The sequence below is a fragment of the Elaeis guineensis genome, chromosome 3 (assembly GCF_000442705.2).
Source record: "Elaeis guineensis isolate ETL-2024a chromosome 3, EG11, whole genome shotgun sequence".
NCBI classification, from domain to species: domain Eukaryota; kingdom Viridiplantae; phylum Streptophyta; class Magnoliopsida; order Arecales; family Arecaceae; genus Elaeis; species Elaeis guineensis.
This window is the reverse complement of record NC_025995.2, coordinates 113,120,955-113,141,844: the sequence shown is the minus strand read 5'-3', so window position 1 is coordinate 113,141,844 and position 20,890 is coordinate 113,120,955. Positions and strand designations below refer to the sequence as shown.

General features: G+C 36.3%; 1 protein-coding gene across 9 annotated transcripts; it reads left to right on the top strand.

The window, feature by feature from the left end:
- The first annotated feature begins 2,540 nt into the window (after positions 1-2,540).
- LOC105040815 (uncharacterized) lies at positions 2,541-20,650 on the top strand. 9 transcript variants are annotated; one of them, XM_073254470.1, is made up of 12 exons: positions 2,541-2,862; positions 2,959-3,153; positions 3,249-3,333; positions 6,037-6,112; positions 8,687-8,866; positions 9,885-9,987; positions 14,383-14,492; positions 15,994-16,083; positions 16,215-16,295; positions 18,975-19,488; positions 19,576-19,784; positions 20,172-20,650. In XM_073254470.1, exons 1-12 carry the CDS (start codon positions 2,718-2,720, stop codon positions 20,289-20,291), a joined length of 1,908 nt encoding a protein of 635 aa, XP_073110571.1. In that variant the 5' UTR covers positions 2,541-2,717; the 3' UTR covers positions 20,292-20,650. The 9 variants fall into 9 exon arrangements, with proteins under 9 accessions (XP_073110571.1, XP_073110569.1, XP_073110572.1 ...); XM_073254468.1 differs by having other exon boundaries at positions 2,542-2,862; positions 3,249-3,343; positions 6,053-6,112; positions 18,975-19,784; XM_073254471.1 differs by having other exon boundaries at positions 2,543-2,862; positions 19,068-19,784.
- Positions 20,651-20,890: the final 240 nt, after the last annotated feature.

Sequence of the window (20,890 nt, the reverse complement as noted above, 5' to 3'; positions counted from 1 at the left end):
TATAATCACTGGCAAATCCGATATGTACATTGATATTTTCTATTTTAATTTTAAGATGTATATTTATCAACATCAAAATGGATATGACAAGTTAGATATTGGAAAGAGATGAGATTGTTGAAGATGGAAGATGAGCATAACAAAGATGGTTTAGGAAGAGTTTTTTAATATATAAATAAAAACATATTATTGAAAAAAATATTTCAAAAAAATTTTATGTAAATATAATAGCAATTTTAGAAGGAAAAAAATATTATCCATAGACTAATTTTAAATTATGTATGAATGGATACTTTAATTATCTTTTTTTTTTTATACTTTTTTTAAATTCTCTTAGCATATTATTAAAAATACTTTCAAAATTTATCTTAAAAATTACCATATTTTTAGTTGATTTCTCATAGCAATTTGAACCTTAAAATATTTTCTTTTCTATTCATAATATTATCTAACCTATTTCTATCCCAAAGTAAGCTGTATTAAACAAGTTAGACAGGACTTTTTATTTCCTTTTTGATAGTTGGGCTATATAGTTATATTGTTGAGTAAGGATGGTAGTATTTAATCATTTAACGTATTTAGCTTATTTCAACAATCTATAAATTGAGCTAGAGTACATGTTTAATAAGATGGTTATATTCGAACTCATATTTAGATTTGTTTAATAAGTAGCTCAGGTTTGATTAATTGACTTTTTATCTACCATATATCTAATCGGATCCATATCTTGTTCGATCTAACCTAATTGCCACCCCTCTTACTGTCAGAATTTTTGAGTTCTTTAAATAAGAAACAACCTGATATCTACTTGATGCTATGATAATAAATGAAATAAAAAATATTTTGTTATATTTTTTATTTGACTTTAATTTAGCCAATCCAACTTCAATCATCCAACTCTCCATTAATTGTTTGTGAGAGATCAAGGCATACTTTAAAGTTCTTTGGAGTGAATGATCAAGGAAAATATGACTCACTTTCTGTATTTTGGGATGAAAAGAGATTTTATAGAATTTGAAAGAGCTATGTAGAACTTGTGAGCGATGGTGATGTTGAAAAAATATAGACAAATTTTCTAAACTTATGAGGGATGTTGTGTTTAGGATAAAGTTGTTCTCATAATACGTGTAGATGGCTATATGAAAAATTTGAAATATCGTACTCTATAAATGTTATGGATACCAAGAGAACAATGGAGAATGAATCGAAAATATCGATAATTAAGGTGTTTTGGGGGCCTTTTCCATATTCAAAGGAGACTTGATTGTTGTGATCGAATCTAAAAAGCTTCAATATCCGTTATTTTGTAAAAAAAAATAATCACAAGTTCTAAATTGATTTCCATCTAATGACCTTGGGTTATTTACAATGAATCCAACCATCAACCATTATTATAAAACTCTAACCATTATACCCTTTTTTGATTCAAATCAAATTAAAACAATCAATTAAACAAAAATTAAGTTCAATTTTGATCAACCCACCTCCATTCTTTTTTCTTTTTATCCTTTCTATCTTAAAAATGCACATCCATTCCCCACTCGTACCTTAATTTATCCGCTTTGTATTTCCTTCTCCTTTTTTTTGGGATAAATAACTTACTTTTTTATTTTAAAAAAATAAAAATAATTTAACCACACTAGTCAAATAAATGGAATATATTTATCAGCTCATATAATAGAAATGATGAATCTTTAACTAGATTAGCGTAAAGCTCTTTGTGGGGAGGGGTCATGACTTCAAAACAATCAATAATCCGACAAGGGAACAATATAAAATTTTCGATCATTTTTTTATTTATTTCCCCAATTCTCACATAAAAATGATAAATAATTTATTTTTTCAATATATCACTAGTAAAATAAAAAATTAATAGTTATTAAATATTTTTTTTAAAATGGTCAAATTTGAAAGGAAAAAAAAGATACAATTTATATATGTCCTCGTATGTACTCTGATAAAATTAGAAGAACTCTATAAATAATTTTATTCTATAATAAATTAATTCGTAATCTTCAACATCAGCTATAAATCCACCAGTTGCTTGAGTTTTCAATACATTCGTGGATGTTATTACTAATTTCAGCAATATAATTCATAATCTTATTAGAGGCTTAATGATGGTTTTATCTTTTGTGCTTCTGCGTTCCTACCCTAAGTTGTCTCCAGTCTTTTAGGCAAACTCACATTGACAGCATTACGGTCGGGACTGGGTTGTATCTTTGGTATTAAAGAAGCAGTCACCTTCCTTTGCATGAATTCACCATCTGATCACCCAATATTTACTTTGAGATCTGTGCGTGTGGATGAAGTCTCTGCTTTGCCATGTGTGGTGGGTAATCCAACGGTTCTTCGCACGCAAGAAGGTTAATCGTTTTTCCGTGTCAAAGATGCAGCCCAAACCATCACAATAAGCTCGTTGCCTGTTCTGTAATTATATTTAGGTCCCCGTTTCACGTTTGTATGCGGAGAATACCAAATTTTAAGTTGCAAAATTGGACGGTCACAAAGTTGCGATCTTGGCACGCAGTCCCTCGCTGGTTCGAAAAATACCAGGAGACCGTAGAGGCCGTCCGAGCTTCTGTTTAAGTTCTTATCACCTCCGTAGCAGAACCAAGAAAAGCTATCGAAGCGCCACTTCCCAAGGTTTTCCAAGGGCTCTCCATCGTCCAAGAAACCCGGGATCAAGAAACCCTTGTTCGTCTTTCCGTTCAGCGATGCTCTCTTCTCTCCGAACCTCTCCTCACCTCCCTCTCCGCCGCTTCTTCTGCCACAGCTCCGCTCCGCTGGACACGGCGAGATACCGAGAGGTTTTCGCCAGGAGAATGGCCATGGCCGGCATCAAACCCCACCATCGAATAGGTAACCCGGCCTTCTCCTATTCATCCTTTTCTCTATCCTTTTGCCCTAATCTCGGTCCCATGAAGTTTTAATGAATTTTTTCGACGTTTTTCCAAGCTTTGGGAGTCTCCGGCGGACCTGACAGCATGGCGCTGTGTGTCTTGATGGCCGAATGGAAATCTGACGGTCGTTTTGGCAAGAATGAAACGTTGGGCTTCACAGACGGGCTTCTGGGAATTATAGTGGACCATAGATTGCGGCCGGAGAGTACAGAGGAGGCGACTCAGGTTCGAGACAGAGTGAATAAGATAGGTAATTTCTACTTGCCTTCTTATCCATTCTCGAATCTTGGGCTACATTCTTGTTAATGAGTTTGTCTTTGAGATGGTTTAGGATTGTCATTCCAGGAATTAAATGTGAGATTGCATGTTGTGATTGGCGGGATGGTAGGCCTAAGAAAGGTCATTTGCAAGAGGCTGCTCGGGAGATGAGGTGCGTTTGGGTAATTGGATCCTCATCTTATGTTGTCAAAAGTTTGTTGCATCTAATTTCGTGAACTTACTGCATAGGAGTTCAGTAATGCTTGTTCCACTTTATTTGTATAACTTGGAAAAAATACTTGCTTTCATTCATTGTATCACCAAAATATTTATGATTCATAACTGTATTTTGAGCATCCTCAATTTAATCAATGCATGATTAAGTTCATGTAGAGATAAAATTAGATATAATGCATGCAACATGTCCTTGGTGTTGTCTACTAGAAAACTAGCTCAGTCTCGAAGGTCCCCTCAATTTGAGAGCCGTGACTTAATTGAAAGCCAGTATTATGGCTTATACTGGTGGCCTTTCGGTTCCTTATAGGCCGATGGTTATTCTGACAATTCAAGCTGTCCAGGGAAGTTATTTGAGTCTTGGGAAGCCTTTCTAGAGTACTGGTTTAAGCTTTCACCTCACCTACTAGGAGGGCATATGTTCAACTCTAATTAGTCTTGTCCTAAGACTAACTTCTTAGAGAAACTGATCACAACTATATTACAGAGGAAAAATGGAGTTGGTGGGTATGTTCTTGAAGAACCATGTAATCTTATTTCAAGATACTCTGGCATTTATCAGGAGTTATCGAAGTAATAAAACAATACGACAACACTTGTTATTTTACAACAGTATGGATGCGCTACACCATCTAAATAGGTGCATAAATATTTAACTGATTTTCTCTCCTCTTTAACTGAACGGTGAGTTCATGTAACATGAATAATTAACTTCCAGCCATTGTTGTAATAATGACAATTATAATGATGACTAAATGCACTGACCTGTTGAATGTGTTGATGTAGAAAGATTAAAAACTATCATGACGATTATAGGGCATGTCTAGGTTTACATTTGAGAATACTTCTGGCAAATTATACTTGGTAAGATAACCATAACCATGACCATCTAGCCTTGTCCTAACTATTGGGGCGGGCTTTATGATCCTCATTTTCCAAGTATTCCTATTTAAGACCATAGTTGATGTTATTCCAAGTTTTAATCAGGAAAGCATTACATAGAAAATTTACTAATGAAGACTGTATGGAGAAAGAAGTCAGAGTGTTTTGTTGTTGTTGTTGTTGCAAGCGGAGGGGCTTGAAGGAAAATCGTAGCCTAGCTTGTATTCGATGAGGTCACCTGATTAATTTCATGTGTATTCAATATGGTTTTTGTGGACATATTAATCTAGTAATGTTTGGGAATGACAACTTTGGGATTCTATAGGCACTAGGAAGCCAAATATGCTGCTCATATGTTTATTATAAAATATAGCAATCACTTGTAGTGGAACTAGTATGTCTATAGATAATGGCAAAGGAAATATTTTATTGATCATTTTTCCAAGTTGGAGCATTTGGAACCAAGACTATGAATATTTGAATTGACCATGCTCTAGATAATAGATAAGGACCACTTCTAGATGACATAGGGAGATATAGACAATAGGTGGAAAACTGATCCCTCTAACCATTTGTCATCCAAATGTATCCACCACATCACACAGTTGGTTAATTGTTACTGGATGATAACCTTGTTTGGATGCGGTGATACATTTCTTTTAATGTCCATATGGTGCTCCAAACCAAATAATTCTAGACAAATAAAATGACCATCAGCAGGTAGAAAGTGTCCATGAGCTACATGGGCATATTCATTAATTGACAGAAGATATACTATAGTTACAAACCTGGCAAATGGGAAAGCAAGTGATTGATCGTGCTTGCTAGGATCAAGCGTAAGAGATTAAGAGCACATTTCTTTACCTTTTTCTTTAAAAAATAAGTTATTTGGTTTATTATTGGAAAACCAAAACATCTGACTTGAGTCTACACTTCAAAATTCTTGTCATCTTGTTAAATACCAGAAAATCAAGCCTGTGGTAGATTCACATAAAAGTATATTCTAGTTCTAGAAGACTCATCAGTTGCCTCCAATCGCTCCTCTATAGTAATAATTGTGTGATAAGGCTGCTTGATGAACTGGTGCATGCCTTGTTCCTTCATAAAGAGAAAGAGAGAAAGGTGAGACAGCTCTAGTGTTTCAATTATTTCCCTTTGTTATTCAAAATAAAGAAGTCAAATGCACTTGAATTCCCATATTTCATTGTTTGATTTAACTAGCAATCTTGATGCTACCTGCAGTTCATCATTTGCAGGTGTAAAACACTTTGTGGCACCTTTTTGTTCCCCTTGTTTTTGGTTGATAAACTCTGTCCATCCTGTCCTACTTGACATTACACTGCTGTGCATATGCATGCATCTCATGCTTGTTGTTTCATTGTCTTTCTTGTGAACATGGATCTGTGTTTGTCAGTTTTACAACTTAACAGTTATTGTGTTAAGATGCCAAAATATATTACTTTTCCAGCATGGAAGTCTATTTTAAAAGGTGCGAGTCTCGTTGAGGCTATCATCCCCTCGACTGGCTAAGGTGTTAAGACCTTCCATAAGTTCTATAACTTGTTTCAACAACATTTTACTTTCATAATACTGACATGATCATTAAGGATGAAACTGTTGCCTCTTATTTGGTGCATGCAATTCTTTTATTCCACTACTTTCCATATGATTCTTCTGAATTTTGGCCCAGGTACAGACCAAAAGATTTCTGGTGATTTATCTATGGAGTTTGTTAACTCTTATGGGTTATTAATTTCAGGTATCAAATTTTTCAGGGTGTCTGCATTAAGCAACAAATAGGAATCTTACTTGTCGCCCACCATGCAGATGACCAGGTTTGAGTATATTTTTATACAGGACTGTACATTTGTGTGCGCATTGTCTGTGGTTTGTCATTGGTTTATCTAATATTGACATTATGTATTAATCTACTCACTTCCTTGACCTGTTTTTCATGTTAACTAGTGCTATGGTAATTCATCACTTGGACCTGTTCATTATAAGAATTTAAAATTATCTCATGTCATCTGAAAACAGTGCATACGTTCTTGTTTGAAATGCTGCATTATAAGATTAATCTTGTCTTCCATGGTTTGCTTATTGATTTTTGTGAGCTGTATTGTGGTATGGTGAATGTGTAAATGGAAATAATTGGGCAGAACCAACAATCTGCCATCATTTCATTAGTGGGGCTCAAAAATTGCAGCATCAGAAGAATTCCTTGAGTCCATTAGATTGCATGTGACTGTCTCCTCCTCGATTTGTGTCTTACTTACATGCCTTGTTGAATTTCTCAAGTCATTATTATCAAAGGGTTTACAACAAATGATCTCTATTTTAAAGTGTTCGAGGTCTATACCTCGTTCCATTTTTCAACTATAGATGTTAAGCTAAAACCTCCTTGAATGACCCAAAACTAGCGGTGTTCTATTTCTTTTTTTAGTCCTTACCTCATATGATATGGAGTAAAACTCTTATTGTTGGATTTAGCCTTGCAGTTCTCAAAACCTTGCGTATCTCAGATTTTTCATACTATTTTGCTTCAAAAGCATTTTTATTATTTTTATTTGTAAGGTTTTACATCCTGGCGGGACGGGGGGTGTCCCAACCATCCCGTCCTGTTCCTATGAAAAAGTGGTACCAGGATGGGGTTGCGAGTATGAAAACCATCCATGTGGGGAAAGAAGAAAGAAGGAAAGATGAAGAAAAAAAAAAAGTGAAAGGAAGGAAAGATGAAGAAAAACAAAAGAAAGAAAAGAAAGGAGAAGAAAAGAAATGAAGGAAAGAAGAAAGAAAGAAAATAGAGAAGAAGAAAAAGTAAAAAAAAAGAAAGAAAGGGATCAAAAAAGAAAGAAACATGAAAGGAAAGAAAGAAAGGTAGAAGAAAAAGAAAGAAAAGAAGGAAAGAAAAGAAGGGATATTTACCGGGATGCACTGCCAAGATGGGATGGGTGAGTGGGGTCTTCCATTCCATGGAGAAACCAGGACGCCTCCGTCCCACGGGATTTAAAACCTTGTTTAGTTGGATTGACGTCAAAGAGTGCCTACATAAAAAAAGATGGCTTGCATAGGATAATGTTTTAGGATCTGCACAAAGTAATATGTTTTGCCCAATGTATTATAGGTTTTTATGTTACCAGACCATAACAGAATGCTGATAAAGTGCATACCTATTCTGGCCCTGCATTTGTAAGTTTTTGATGAAACTAGACCAATTTTTCAGAACCATGTCTTTTGAATAAACCATGTAAACTGTGGTTCGGTATACAATCTGATGACCTCCATATATTTAGTTAATTTATCATCGTAAGTAATATCTTTCCATTGCTGTGTGTTGTGCATTATATGGATGTACACATGCATTCTATACAGAGATACCTACGTATACACATACAAATCGTTCACCTGTATATGTATATAATTTATGTGTGTGCATCTGTGTTCTTTCTATTGTTATTAAACCTGTTTTTGCTTGTATTTTACATATCTGTCTTTTCACTAAATGAAAAACATCTATATACAGATTGGATAATACTTGATGAGATATAAGTAACATTTCATGTTCTACTCCTATCTTTTCTGCTATTTTGATTTCTCACGGTCTGCAGTAGCAAAAATAAGTGTTCTGGTTTTGGCTTGTTTTAGTTGAAAAGAAAAACTTCCTAAATGAAATGAAATTCACTAATCTAACATAAAGTTGTGATGCAATGAACAAAGAGGGCTCTTTTGAAATTTAATCTTTATTCCGAGTCTTCTCAATAAAGATGTAGAAGACCTGGAGGACATCCAGTTGGAAGTGAATTTTATTTAATAACAAAGGGAAAACTAAAAGTAATGATCATTTTTGATTAATTTTCTGTATTCATTTTAGTATTTTATTTCCTAGCGAAGGGCTCGATTTGTATTTTAAATGTTACTTCATTAAAGACTGTCTTGACTTAGGAGTGTTTAGCTTCACGAGTAGGAATTTTCTTCCTTTTTTCTTATTTTTTGGTGTGGAAATTGCTGTATTTTCACTTAAATTTATCTGGAAGCTTCCCTCTTCAATTATGAGGGCTGCAGGATTCAAAGTTTATCTAAATTTGGCATATGGTTACTTTAAGTCAGTCTATGCTTAGCTGTAACCTTTTAGCTGGCTTATATTTTGTGCTCGATTCTGTATTCTTCTGTCAATCTCTCTCGGTATATTCCTTTGCAGCTCTTCCGTTCAGAAATTCAGAAAAAAATATTTCCATATTATAATTATGAAGTTCTTCTTCCTGTTTGAGTTTTCGTGCTCTTTTACGTAATCAGCTGTCTGTTGTGATGTTCAATATTGAATTGCACAATACTCATTATTGCTAATGAAGGTGTACTTTTATTGGATTTTTGTGTATGGCAAGTTTGTAACAATGACACTCCTATTAAAGCAGGCTGAGCTCTTAATTCTAAGGCTATCTCGCAATAGTGGAGTCCTTGGACTTGCTGGTATGGCATTTGTTTCACAATTATTTGCTACACAAATAAAATGCTTTGGAGAAAATTCAGACGGTGATGGCATTCTGCTTGTGCGGCCAATGCTTGAATTCTCAAAAGATGACATGTATAAAGTGAGTGTATCTATTCTTCTGAAGCATTGCAGAATTTTTTTTCTGTGTTTGGTCTACTATATTATAGTCTACTAATATGAAACCTTCATGTATGAAGACATCAAACATTGAACTCATTAGCATATTTCTAAATTTTAATATCTTGGACATCACATGGATCACATATACTTTTTTTAGCCAGAAAAGTTTTATTAGTTTATAGTTGAACATGCCTATGCATAAATTTTCAGCCAACTACATGAATTTTTTAAGAATACCTATAAGTACTCTGTGTCCCTGGATTCAACTGGTAAAAGTGGAATTATGAAAGCCTCTATCTGGGCAGTTGTATTTCTCTACCTTAAAGTTGCAAGGGTATATTCTTTTTCTTAATTTTAGAAAATTCATTTATTCTGAAAGAGGAACATCAGATGAACAATGCTTTCTGCAGGCAACATGTTTCCTGTTTTGTCAAGATCTATATGTTGTTATGTTGCCTGCTTTTTTCTTGTTATTATAGATGAGTTGCTTTGACTTGTAGGCTTATATATGAACAAGCTTATTGCAAGGAACCAGAAAACGTACATGCAGCATCACAATTTAGGTTGATAAATTTTGTTGCTAGTGATTCATATTAGGTTTTTTTGGGCTGCTGGAGAACAAGTGAGGCAGGCAAATTTCCTTTTTTTTTTGTTTGTCAAAATTTTCTTTCAATGGTATTTACATGTATAATCTAGAAAATTTATGCTGTTGATTCTGTTTTAAATGTTAAAATGCTTTTCAGTTTATCCTTGGAAACAAGTGGGAAATATTTTCACGTTTTTTTTCTACACATGACATGAAGCATTTAGAGTGAGATTCTATATCCGCTGATGAAGGATCTAGTGTTTTTATCCGTGCATGAAGTCAAAACAAAAACATGTGTTTTGGATCATTTTGAGGTTTCTTTGAATGAAATGATCTGCTTAGATTTTTTTCCCTCGAAGTTTGCAATCTTTTTTGGATACTAATTACCTGAGAGGATTATCATTATCTACAGATATGTCAAGGAAGTAATCAAGAGTGGGTGGAAGATCCGACAAACCAAAGTCTGTTGTTTGCTCGGAACCGAATACGAGCCCGCTTAAGAAGTCTGCTATCATGTAAGTTTCTATATGATGTTATAACCTAAGTTTACGGTGGCATTGCTGGACTAGTACCTGACAGGAAATATTAGAAGGCTAGTTTACAGCAACCTCGATAAAAGATATTGGGACTTATGAGTGATAGTGTGAGGGTGTTGCTACTGAGCAATGGTGGAGCCACTGGGTGTTTTATGTGTGTGTGTGTTTGTATTCTTTCGCCAGGGGGGGGGGTGTGGGCAGGCCCGATCACATGGAAGCAAGATTGGGCAATTGCTTCCTCTAATATCCTGGAGTTCTCCAAAAATTGGGATATCGTATCAGGGGAATTTTGGTTGATTTTTGCCTCCTAAACATATGATAATTTTCTCTTGAAGAGCCTGCTTAGTTTTCTAACAGCATGAAGGCTTCACTCCAAGATCTCCGCAAATCCACTCTCTAATTCGAGCCTATCTATTTCTTCTGTGGTAATAGTGAACATCATCTAGTTTTAGGAGTTATATTCGGTATATTTTATCATGGCAAGGCTTTTACTGAGTAGAGAAAAGAATTATAATTGGGAAGATGTAGAGGTCATGGCAGCACCATGTAAAAGACAAATCATCCAATCCATTCCCCCCCCCCCCCCCTTTGCTCTCTTGTGTTTTTATTCTCCAATACCTCTCCTAAATATGTATCATATATCTCAAAGGAGTCATTTGGATTTGACGAGCACTTTAGTTAGTGCTTGACATATTAGGTTTCATGTTAAGGCTGCTTAATTTTTCTTTTATAGATGCACCAAGAACAAACCGCATTATCGACATGCACCCATTACATGTGGTCTAATGCACAATTTTTTTAAAGTAGCATCTAGCTATAAAAGTTTAAGGTTGAAAAGTAGTCTGTGCTTTAGATAGAGCAATAGTATGAGTTACAATTTTGTTTTAATGGTTAAGAGAGCATGTCAGCCTTATCAGGGACATTCACCTTGTGTCATTTTCTTTAAGTTTTTTTAGCCAGGTCTGCAATCTTGGCACTGGGTATTGTATTGTTACGTTACCAATTCGGTGTGGTATAACATATAGTTACGCACCTCAAATCAAGAAAGCTCTCAATCTCCTTTTCTTACTTTTCATGATGGTACCCTTTGAAATTGGTACAGGTTGGCACATGGATTGCTGTACCACCTGGCATGGGGTGTATAGTACTGTACTGGGTGGGAACATGTACGAAACTCAAGTTTGGATTGGTATAGCCCTTGTACCATCTTGTACTGCCTCGTATTAAAGCATATCAAGGTGTGTACCAATGTGTACTGAAGCATATCGAGATAAAAAAAGTGAGAAATGGTAGGAGGGTTGCTTTGGTATGGGGTGCATACCATACTGCATTGGTAAGGTACCAATATGGTACTCGGTTCCGAGATTGTAGATTTTAAGTTGCTACAGTATGCTACACATCATTTTCGGGTGGTATAAGACAACTCCACTCAATTCGGATCGGTTCGACTTATGTATAGAACTGGATCTCGGCACCATACCAATATCTTATCAGTATGGTATGGTAGAGCTAATTCATAGTTTACTTTTCGTTTAAATGTTCTCTACCTATTAGCAAACTAACTTAGAAGGTGGTGCTTCATATAGAAAATTTCTACTTTCTCACTTGAAGCTAGGTCAATTTGGGAAGTGTCAAGTTTATAATGGAAATTTTGTAGTTCCCTATTTCATTGTTAAATGTACATACATGCACACTGTAGTTATGATCTTTTAAACAAAAGCCTAGCTAGGCCACTTCTGTTTAAGCACCATCATTGGTAATGTAGCTCGTATAAGAAATTATTGGTGACGTAATCCATATTGCCAATATCAAATGGTTGGAAGAAGGCTTATTTGGAAACTATGGTTATGATACTTCTGCTTGTAAACCTGCAATTGTACCAAATCTGGATATCATGCAGCCTCCACCCTTTTCAATGTGTTATTTCTTGTTCGCTGATTGATCACTTTTTTTAGGCTTTACCACATGAAACTATTTAGGTGGCATTCTATGATGAATGACTTCATGCTTTCTGATAACCAGGCTAGGTTGATCCATGTTGCCCGTCCCTGGATACTGGTTTGAGGTCTGAGATATAACATGTGAGCTGATAAATAATCAGCTTAGCCTAGTTATTACGAATGTGGTAGTTTCGCTACATAACCTATATGATTTTAGATCAATAACTGATTCCTTATAAACTGTACACATTTTTGTAGCAGAATCTTCACTAGTTCACAGTTTCAAGCTTTTTGCAATTGGGGATCTCCATGTGTTTTTTTTTTAATAAAAATCTATTTTATATTGTAAAAGTTCCATTCTGAATACTATATCGATTTAGTGTAAATATTGCACTTCAATCTGTGGCAAATTATGGAAATGATCTTCTGATTTATCTGTTTCTTTTTCAATTTTTGTTAAATTTAACCACTTTATTGAGATGTTTCTGATGTACACTTCTTATTTTCTACTTTTTCCTTGATTTTCCTTGTTGTCTACTGGACTACATGATTCCACTTGATGGACTGATCTTCCTGGCTTTGTCTCGTGCTTGGAAATTAATGGCTTGTGTAGCTGATTAAAAGTGCGGAGCACTAAAAGTGAGTTCAACAAAAGTTAGCTTTTAAAAAGAGGTTCAAGATTTGAGTGAGTTCAACAAAAGTGAGCTTTTAAAAAGAAGTTCAAGATTTGTGTTCGATATGTTAAAATTACCAATATATACATTAATTGTGTCCTGGAAGATTGGTGTTTTTGTCTCATTAGACATTTTATTTGCATTTTCCATGCATTTCAAGTTATTACGGTATGAGAACTTACATATGTGTCCAGGACGTTTCTTTGTGTGCTTCCAAAAAACATTATGACATCAGGTGAGAGAGCAGATTAAAATAAACATTTTCGAGTCAGGAAAATATTGTCGATGAGCCATTCTTCTGATTGAAAGATCAGATGTTTCTTTTGTGCTTGAGTTATAGGGGACCTTTTTTCTGTGTGCATCACCAGAATCAGCTGAAAATAGAAAATGTTGCTGGTACTTGATGATCTTGGAGAGAGATCACCTAGTATGGCTGGATCTATACATCTGCGAAATGATGCCTGAATTTATTCTTTCTGGTAGTTCTTCTTTTAACCTTCTCAAAGCATCAAACTAGTCTCATTAGTTTCAGTTTGCCCATCCACATCATTCTCTTACTTTCTCAAATATCTTTTCTGTTGGGATTCTCATTTTTTTTTGTTGATTAACTGAGTCAATTGGGCACACCGGCATATGGCAAGTTTAGATAACACTGTTATCTCAAAGAAGGCTTTGTACCTAACTTGCTATGGAAAACTAGGCTGTCATTACAGATCTTGAAAAGCTCTTTGCAATGTGTAGGAGTTGAAGAATAAGCTAATGTGCATTTGCCTTAAAAAAGAATTATGGATAAATTTTACAGTCCTTGTTCCATGTAGACTAAACATTTGAAATCCAACTGAATTGGAGAGTTCTTTTTTTTTTTTTTTTTGTGGGGGGGGGGGGGGGTGGCGTAGGGCGGTGGGTGGGGTGGGGGTATAAAGATGCATTTTAAGTTACCATTTTTTCCAAGAATTTATGAAGGGGCCGGTTTTTTTCTTTATCAAACGAAGGATGAGTAAGTTTATCTTTTTATTTTTTTATAAATTTCTTTTTTGGTTATGCTAGTTTTCCTGAATCCTTAATTTATATGGATACATGTTAATGTAGTCCCATCCAATATTTAAATGAAACAATATGAAATTGTCATATGTATGTCTCTTGGTGATTCAGTATTGCATCAGAAAGCTTATTTGCTTTTTCAGTCTTGTTCTGCAGTCACTCCATCTTTCACCCATATGAAGGCACATAGATTGTAGTGAAAGCTTATCACAAAGTAAACTGTTGATTGTTTTCATCTGATTGTATTTCTTTTTGGCATATAATGAAAAGAAAACAAGCCTTTATTACTAGCATCCATTCTCATTGGATAGTTTTTTTTGGCTCATTTATGCAATGAAAGTCATGAGAACTCACATTACCTAATATAATTTCTTCACCTTTCTCTTTGTGAAAGGAATGCACTTTCGTAACCGGGCATCATGGATGCTTGTGCTTGTGTATGTTATGGTTTTGTACACCTAAATGACTGAAGGCAAACCACTTAAATTAATTTTCTTATCCACCTTCACCCAACCAAGAGAACCTAAACAGAAGATGCATCTTAGTTTAATGCTTTTTTCTATGCATGGTGTGCTAACTGCTCCCGTTTGCTGATTCTGCTTCCAATTTTACTTTTTGGATATCTAGTAATCTTACAGATTAATTTAAACGGTAAGCGTCTCTGCATTTCTGATCCAGCTTTTGTATGCTGACAGAATCATTCTTAATCCTATTTTAAGGTGTCTTTAGATCAGAACTGCAAGGACTTATCTCTGCTTGCCGGTTAACACGTACATATGTTGACAATATTTGCCGTCAGATGATACAGCACTCTGTTACCATCATGGAGGTTGGTATCCTTGCAGCTAGCAAATATTTAGTAATTAATATATAAATGGAAACCATTTTCCTTAACCTTAAAATTTATTCTTACCTGGTCAGGAATCCTATCTTATGTTTCAGTTTGGTATGTTCTTTTTTTGTAAATGACTGATTCACTTGGTAGACTTGTTTTGTGGGACCTTTAACCCTTTTCTGATTCTGAGAGCTCAGCCCAGACCATATTATGCATGACATGTGTATTAGGTGTTGGTTATTGTTTAGTGTGTTGCTAAACATATAGTTCTTTATATTATCCAATTTTGATTGAAGATAATTTGCAATAATGATTAAGGATAGAATTATTTGTAAACTGTGAACATTTTTTACATTCCCCTAGAATAAGAACTAGCAGTACTCTTTCTAGTATCCCACTTCCATGTCTGTGTCATGTGCCCTGGCTTTCTTCACTTTGTTCAGTCCTGCCCACAAAGCGAATGCAGTCCCACCTTTTTCTTCCCTTTTCATCTTTTGCTTGCATCCTTGAATTCCCTGTTTGGCGTCCATGTCAGTGGAAACCAATATTGCGGTGGAAAGAAGCAACTTTCGCGGTCTTGGTACTGGACCCTATATTGGTATCGGACCCCATACCGGTGTTATCCTATTATAATGTCAGTATGCAATATGTTATGAGATTGCATATCGGTTCGGTACCGGTATGGTATAGTATGTTTGGTATGGTATATTTTATTTTTATTTCTTTTTCTTTATGATCTTGTTCTTTCAGAGTCTAAGATTTGTCGAGAATTTAGTCAGTTCTTTAGTTGGTTAATATGATGGGTTTGCGTGATGGCGTACTGTGCCAAAATCATCTGAGAGAAGTTCAGTTTCAGCCCTTAGTGCCAAGCACAGGCTGGACTGAGCTTCAGCCAGGTGTTGAACAGCACAGGCTAGGCACAACCGCATGTGGCCTAGCCAGGCATGCTCAGTATTCATCTCCTGTTGGAAGTAGCCAAAAGTTGGCTAGGTTTGTAGGACATTCACATAGATATCTTTTCAGAGACCATGATAATATGTTTTCTTCTGCAACTCAAATCACCAGCTGCCTTTTTATTCCAATCGCCCCTGCATTACATGGAGGAAAAAGCAATGCAGTATGGGCACAAGCTGTGCTCTGTTTGGAGAGTAAGTTGGTGGAAGCTCATGGGCTTCGATGTTTCTTTCTTCGCAACCATCTTTTTTGAAGTCTCTTTAGAAAGGGAACTAATATATAATAAAAGACAGATGACTGGTACTAGTAGGAGAGCATCTTGGTTAATTCAATGAAAATGTGACCTACAAAATTATGAGCATATAAAATCATCATATTAAAAACTAATAACATCATAGGCAAAATATTGCGTCTGTATGTGTAGGAGCTACTATGGTATATTCTTTTTTGTCGCTATTCTCTAATCTCTTGGATGTGCATTATGATCGTTATAACCGAGCAAGTTCCCCTCACATGTTTTTGCAATACTTTGTTTTTACAGCATGGGTATGCTATAGTTGATTTAGAGAAGCTCAATCCATCAGATGTTGAGGATCTTTGTTTGTCGAAATTTCTAGCGTTGATCTTGCAGGTAACACTGATTATTTATCTTTTAATTTTTTGCTTGCTGTCACATCCTGCACAAGATGATCTTTCGTCCCATGCACAAGATGATTTTGTTCACCAGCATTCTGATATCAATGCTATAACTGTCTACAACAGTTCATCTCACAAAGGAATAGGCCAATTCGTGGTAGTATTTTACAGTTGCTACTGGGCTACATCCGCAACATCCCGTGCAAGGTCCATTCCACTTCACTGTTCTGGTATCATATTTTGAATCCTGAATGTTCTCTTACAAATGATTGCCTAAGACCGTTTGACAAGTTTTAAAACAGTATCAAATTTCTGTTGAATTTTAGAATGCAAATTTGATCTTTCATAAGTTAGAGATCTTTGTGGATATGCTGATATGCAGTAGTCTCATAGCATAAGAGGTCTATGTGAACAACATTACTAACCTTACTTCATGTTGCTTTTGATCAATAATTAAATTTGTAAAAACAGATATCCATAAAACACTTGCACAAGTGATCAAATCATCTGTCAACAGGGAGGGTGGCGGGAATATATTGTATCAATGAGCACATACAGGCTTATTTGTGTCCTCTTCTTTCTATTATCTTGCACACCACATTCGGAATATCCACTACAGGTGACAGTGCCGCAACATTTTGGTGAATCATCTGTCAACAGAGAGGGTGGCGGGAATATATTGTATCAATGAGCACATGCAGGCTTGTTTGTGCCCTCTTCTTTCTATTATCTTGCACACCACATTCGGAATATCCACTACAGGTGACAAAGTGCCCCAACATTTTGGTGATTAGGGTTCCACTGTCCTTCAGTTCTTCACTCTGCTTCCTCTATCCACCAGCTGGTTGAGCTGGGTTTTGTCCCCACGCTCAACTTTGTCCAGGCTGCCCAGAGGCTATCCATCTCTGCTCTACCCCTTTCTTCCTTTCATCCTTGTTCATCTGCTCTAGGCGGAAGGAGGCAGATATGGAGATTGGGGTATGTGGAGCATAGGAGGATGGAGGTGAGGTGGTGATGGTTGGCTCACAGGGGAAGATGGAGGTGTTAGGGGATGACACAATTTTGATAAGAGGGTGGCTAGTTGGAGGGTGAGGTCAGGCTAGCGAAATGTGGGAAGAGAAAATTAGCTGGTCGTGATCACCAACAGTTGCAAGTACAGTGGTTAGTAGAAATGTGGTGTCACTGTGTAACCTATGAAGGAAGGTCTCAAGTACATCTAGGATTGTGACAGCTAGAATTTCTATGATGTTTATACTAATTTTCATGGAGAGCATAAAGTGAGGATTTCTCAGTACAATTCTATTGGTAGGATCCTGTTGCCAATCTTCTCAGAAGAGTCCATCATAGGGGCATACACATGCATGCAAGTACTTGCATATATGACATCCTTTTTGGTTCTAGCATGCACGTAAATGGGACTGAGCTTGTTGGTAATAGTTCTTTATGTTTATAGCACTAGCAGATGCACTTCTATCAAACCTGTATGTTCTATTTGATGCAAAATTGGCCTCAAGCAATGATTCTGCATTCGGAAAGAAAAGAATGGGACTGAGCTTGTCGGTAATAGTTCTTTATGTTTAACACTAGTGGATGCACTTCTATTTAACCTGTATGTTCTATGTGATGCAAATTGGCCTTAATCAGTGATTCTGCATTCAGAAAGAAAGGGCCATGATAGTTAATAGTTACCTCCTTAGGGTACTTGATAATGGTATTAAGCTTGTTGGTAATAGTTTATGTTTAGCACTGGCGGATGCACTTATATTGAACATGTATGCCAAAGTTCGCTGAACCGGTACCAAAAGGGATATTGGTTGGCGACTGGTTTGGCACAGTATGGATCTATACCATGCCATTTTGGAGCATACCGAGACAAGAAGAGCCAGAGCGGGAGAAAAGAGGGGTTGGGTGCATGGGGGGTTGGGGGGGAGAGGGCAAGGGAGACCCTAACTCGATCGAGAGAGAGAGAGGGAGAGGAGGGGGGGGGGGGACTTACCAGAAGGGGGTGAATGCAATATAATAGCTGGAGGAGGGGTAGTTTAAGTGAACCAATCTCTGAATTGTTTTAACAGCCTAAATTGTGCTGGTCCCTGATCAGTTTAGTTCGGTACATCCTGAACCAGCTGGTTTGGCAAACCATGCTGTATTCTATTTGATGCGAGATTGGGCTCAAGCAATGATTTTGGATTCAAAAAGAAATGGCCGTGATACTTAATAGTTACCCCTTTTGCTAGTGACCTTGACAACTACATCTGAAAATACTATGATAATATGATCTTCAGTAATATGCCTTCAGTTCACATAAGAGGTGGTAGATCCACAATGCCTCAATGCATTAATGATGCCTTCTTTCAATACTAAACTTCATCTTTAAGCCGTATGTGGTCATCTTCATGTGTGGAAGTGTATTGTTTAAGCAGTTTCTCTTCGTATCAATGGAGAATCAGCAAACAGTTGACCCAGGCATCTGAGCAGGCACAAACTATGCTAAAGTGATCTGGGTAATAATAGCTATGTCAAAATGTTACCTATTAGTATTCAGTATTCCAATGGAACTGTTCTTTTTATATCTCAATTCAGTAAAGCGCGACATTCATGTAAATAAATTCTTGTCTTTTCCATTACGATATCTTCAATAAATTTTCTGTATCAAGGTTGCAACTTGTCTAGTTTTGTTAGTTCCTTTTTTTTTTCCCAATAAAACTTTTTGTCCTGCTGTATTTCCCTCTTCATTAGTTTTTTCAGATATTGCTGTGTAGTGATATTGCCATTGATTGTCAAACTTATTTTATACGAAAAGGATACATCCTGTTTTTAGGAAGTGCACCATTGTTTTTCAGATCATTTGCAATAATTTATATATATATTTTTTGGGAACCCCAACAGACCTCCCTTACTGCAGCTGGCTGTTATATTTGTCCTGCTCCACGGTCCAAGGGCATGAAAATCTTGATCAGTTTTTCTGCTTACTCACCACAGCCAACTAGAGTGGAGCTGTCGTACAAGTACTCGTGTGAAGAACAGCAATCAACAGCGCCCAGTGAGATTGATAAGATAATAATGGATGCAAAATCATTTTCTGATCAATCAGTCCCAGATGCTTCTATTGTACCTTTTATGCATGCAAAATCTACCATGGCTATCCTAAGTGAAGCAAAGAGGCTGAACCTTATAAGTGAATCAACCTTTAAAAGCATTTGCTTGTTGCAAGAGGAAGAACTCGAGAAATTTGGCAGTAAGGCAGTGGCTAAATTTGATGACCAGCCGAGTGAAATGAAGCCTGCTCCAAGTATTACATTAAATCCTGGCGAATCATGCCACTTTATGAGCAGGTTCTTAGTTACATGGAAACTTTGTAAAGATGTTATAGAAAATCAGCTTTCCTGGAATAGCAATCAAGGTCATCTCTGTCAATTTTGCATGGTTGATCAGGAGAAAACTATTGCAATTAGGCACATGGTTGATGCAGACTGGTTGTTTCTTGCAGAACTATCTAAGAGCCACGCAATGAAAGAATGTCAGGATAATTCAAATGCTTCAATATATAAGCACGGTGTAGTGCAAAAGGCTCAATATTCCAGATATATGCAATTGTCAGCACAGAGAGCTATTCAGGCCTTGAAATCAATTCCAGTTTCTGCAAGAAGAGCATTGCCTGTACTTGTTAATTCTCAAGGTGGTCTACTAAGCATACCGGTATGTCCGTTTATGATTTAATATATAACCAAGCTGAGGATGATAAGTTAATAGCACGAGCGTTTAGGCTTTTCTCATTCTACTATAAGTACAATGTTTTCATAATCTTTATTTAGTCCTTGATTATGTATACTTGAGCTTCAGTCGCCAAAGCAACCAATTTCTTATGACCTTTATATATAGACTTGCCCCCATGAAGAGGATAATAATGTGACTGCCAGAATAATATGATGAAATTTTAAAAATTTGACTGAAAGAATAACGTTTTGAAAATTTTGGAACCTTATTGATCGAAGGTCATTTTACCTTGTCTATATAAAGATGCCTATGGTCTTTTTGCAGTCTAACTGGTTGTATATATGTTTTATGGCAGAGCATTTGTTTCAGGTGTTGTCCTTGCCTATCGGTAGATGCAGTATTCAGGCCGAGAGTGCCACTTGGAGGAGGTTACAGTTCATATATTTGACTTCTGCAGGGGTCGGGAGGTTTCATCATTTGGCATGTTAGTACATCCATGGCAGTTTATGTGGTGCTCCAAGTCCGTGTCATCACCTTTGACTCCATGATGAATTTGGAGAGAAGTTTTGAGAGTACTGATGTTCTATGATCGGTTGATGAAACATCACATTTTAAATCCTACCATGGACCAACAGCAGGGAGACTGCGGAGCTATGTGATTGGGTTCTGGCTACAGGATTGGCGTCTCTCGGTGAATCATTGCAAGTTGGTAGGCATTTGCACGTTTCTCGTCTTTTAACTTGCCGGATATCATTGACTAATGCAATGTGGAAGGAGCTCAGCCGGGCTTGTGTAGACGAAATTATAGATGAATACTTCAAATAGCCATATTATAACTTTAAGCTGTACGACCACATAAAACGAGTATGCATGCTAAAAACTAGAGCATCAAATGTAGGAACCCACGATGAACAAGCCGAAAAAGGGGCAAACATTTGAGTACATCAAAGTAGCAAGACTAATCAAAACTTTGCAAAAGCTTAAAACGTTTTATCGGAATGAGCGGTGAAGAATTTCCCTTAGATCTATGGATATAAAATTTTGTAAGTTAATAAATCAGACTTTCCAATGGTTAGTGGTTAAACAGA

Excerpts from the sequence above, each read along its gene's own strand:
- LOC105040815 (XM_073254467.1), top strand. The coding sequence starts at position 2,718 with ATGCTCTCTTCTCTCCGAACCTCTCCTCACCTCCCTCTCCGCCGCTTC. Across the intron at positions 14,493-15,993 it reads ACTCTGTTACCATCATGGAG|CATGGGTATGCTATAGTTGA; the intron begins GTTGGTATCCTT and ends TTGTTTTTACAG. Across the intron at positions 19,785-20,171 it reads GTGGTCTACTAAGCATACCG|GTGTTGTCCTTGCCTATCGG; the intron begins GTATGTCCGTTT and ends CATTTGTTTCAG.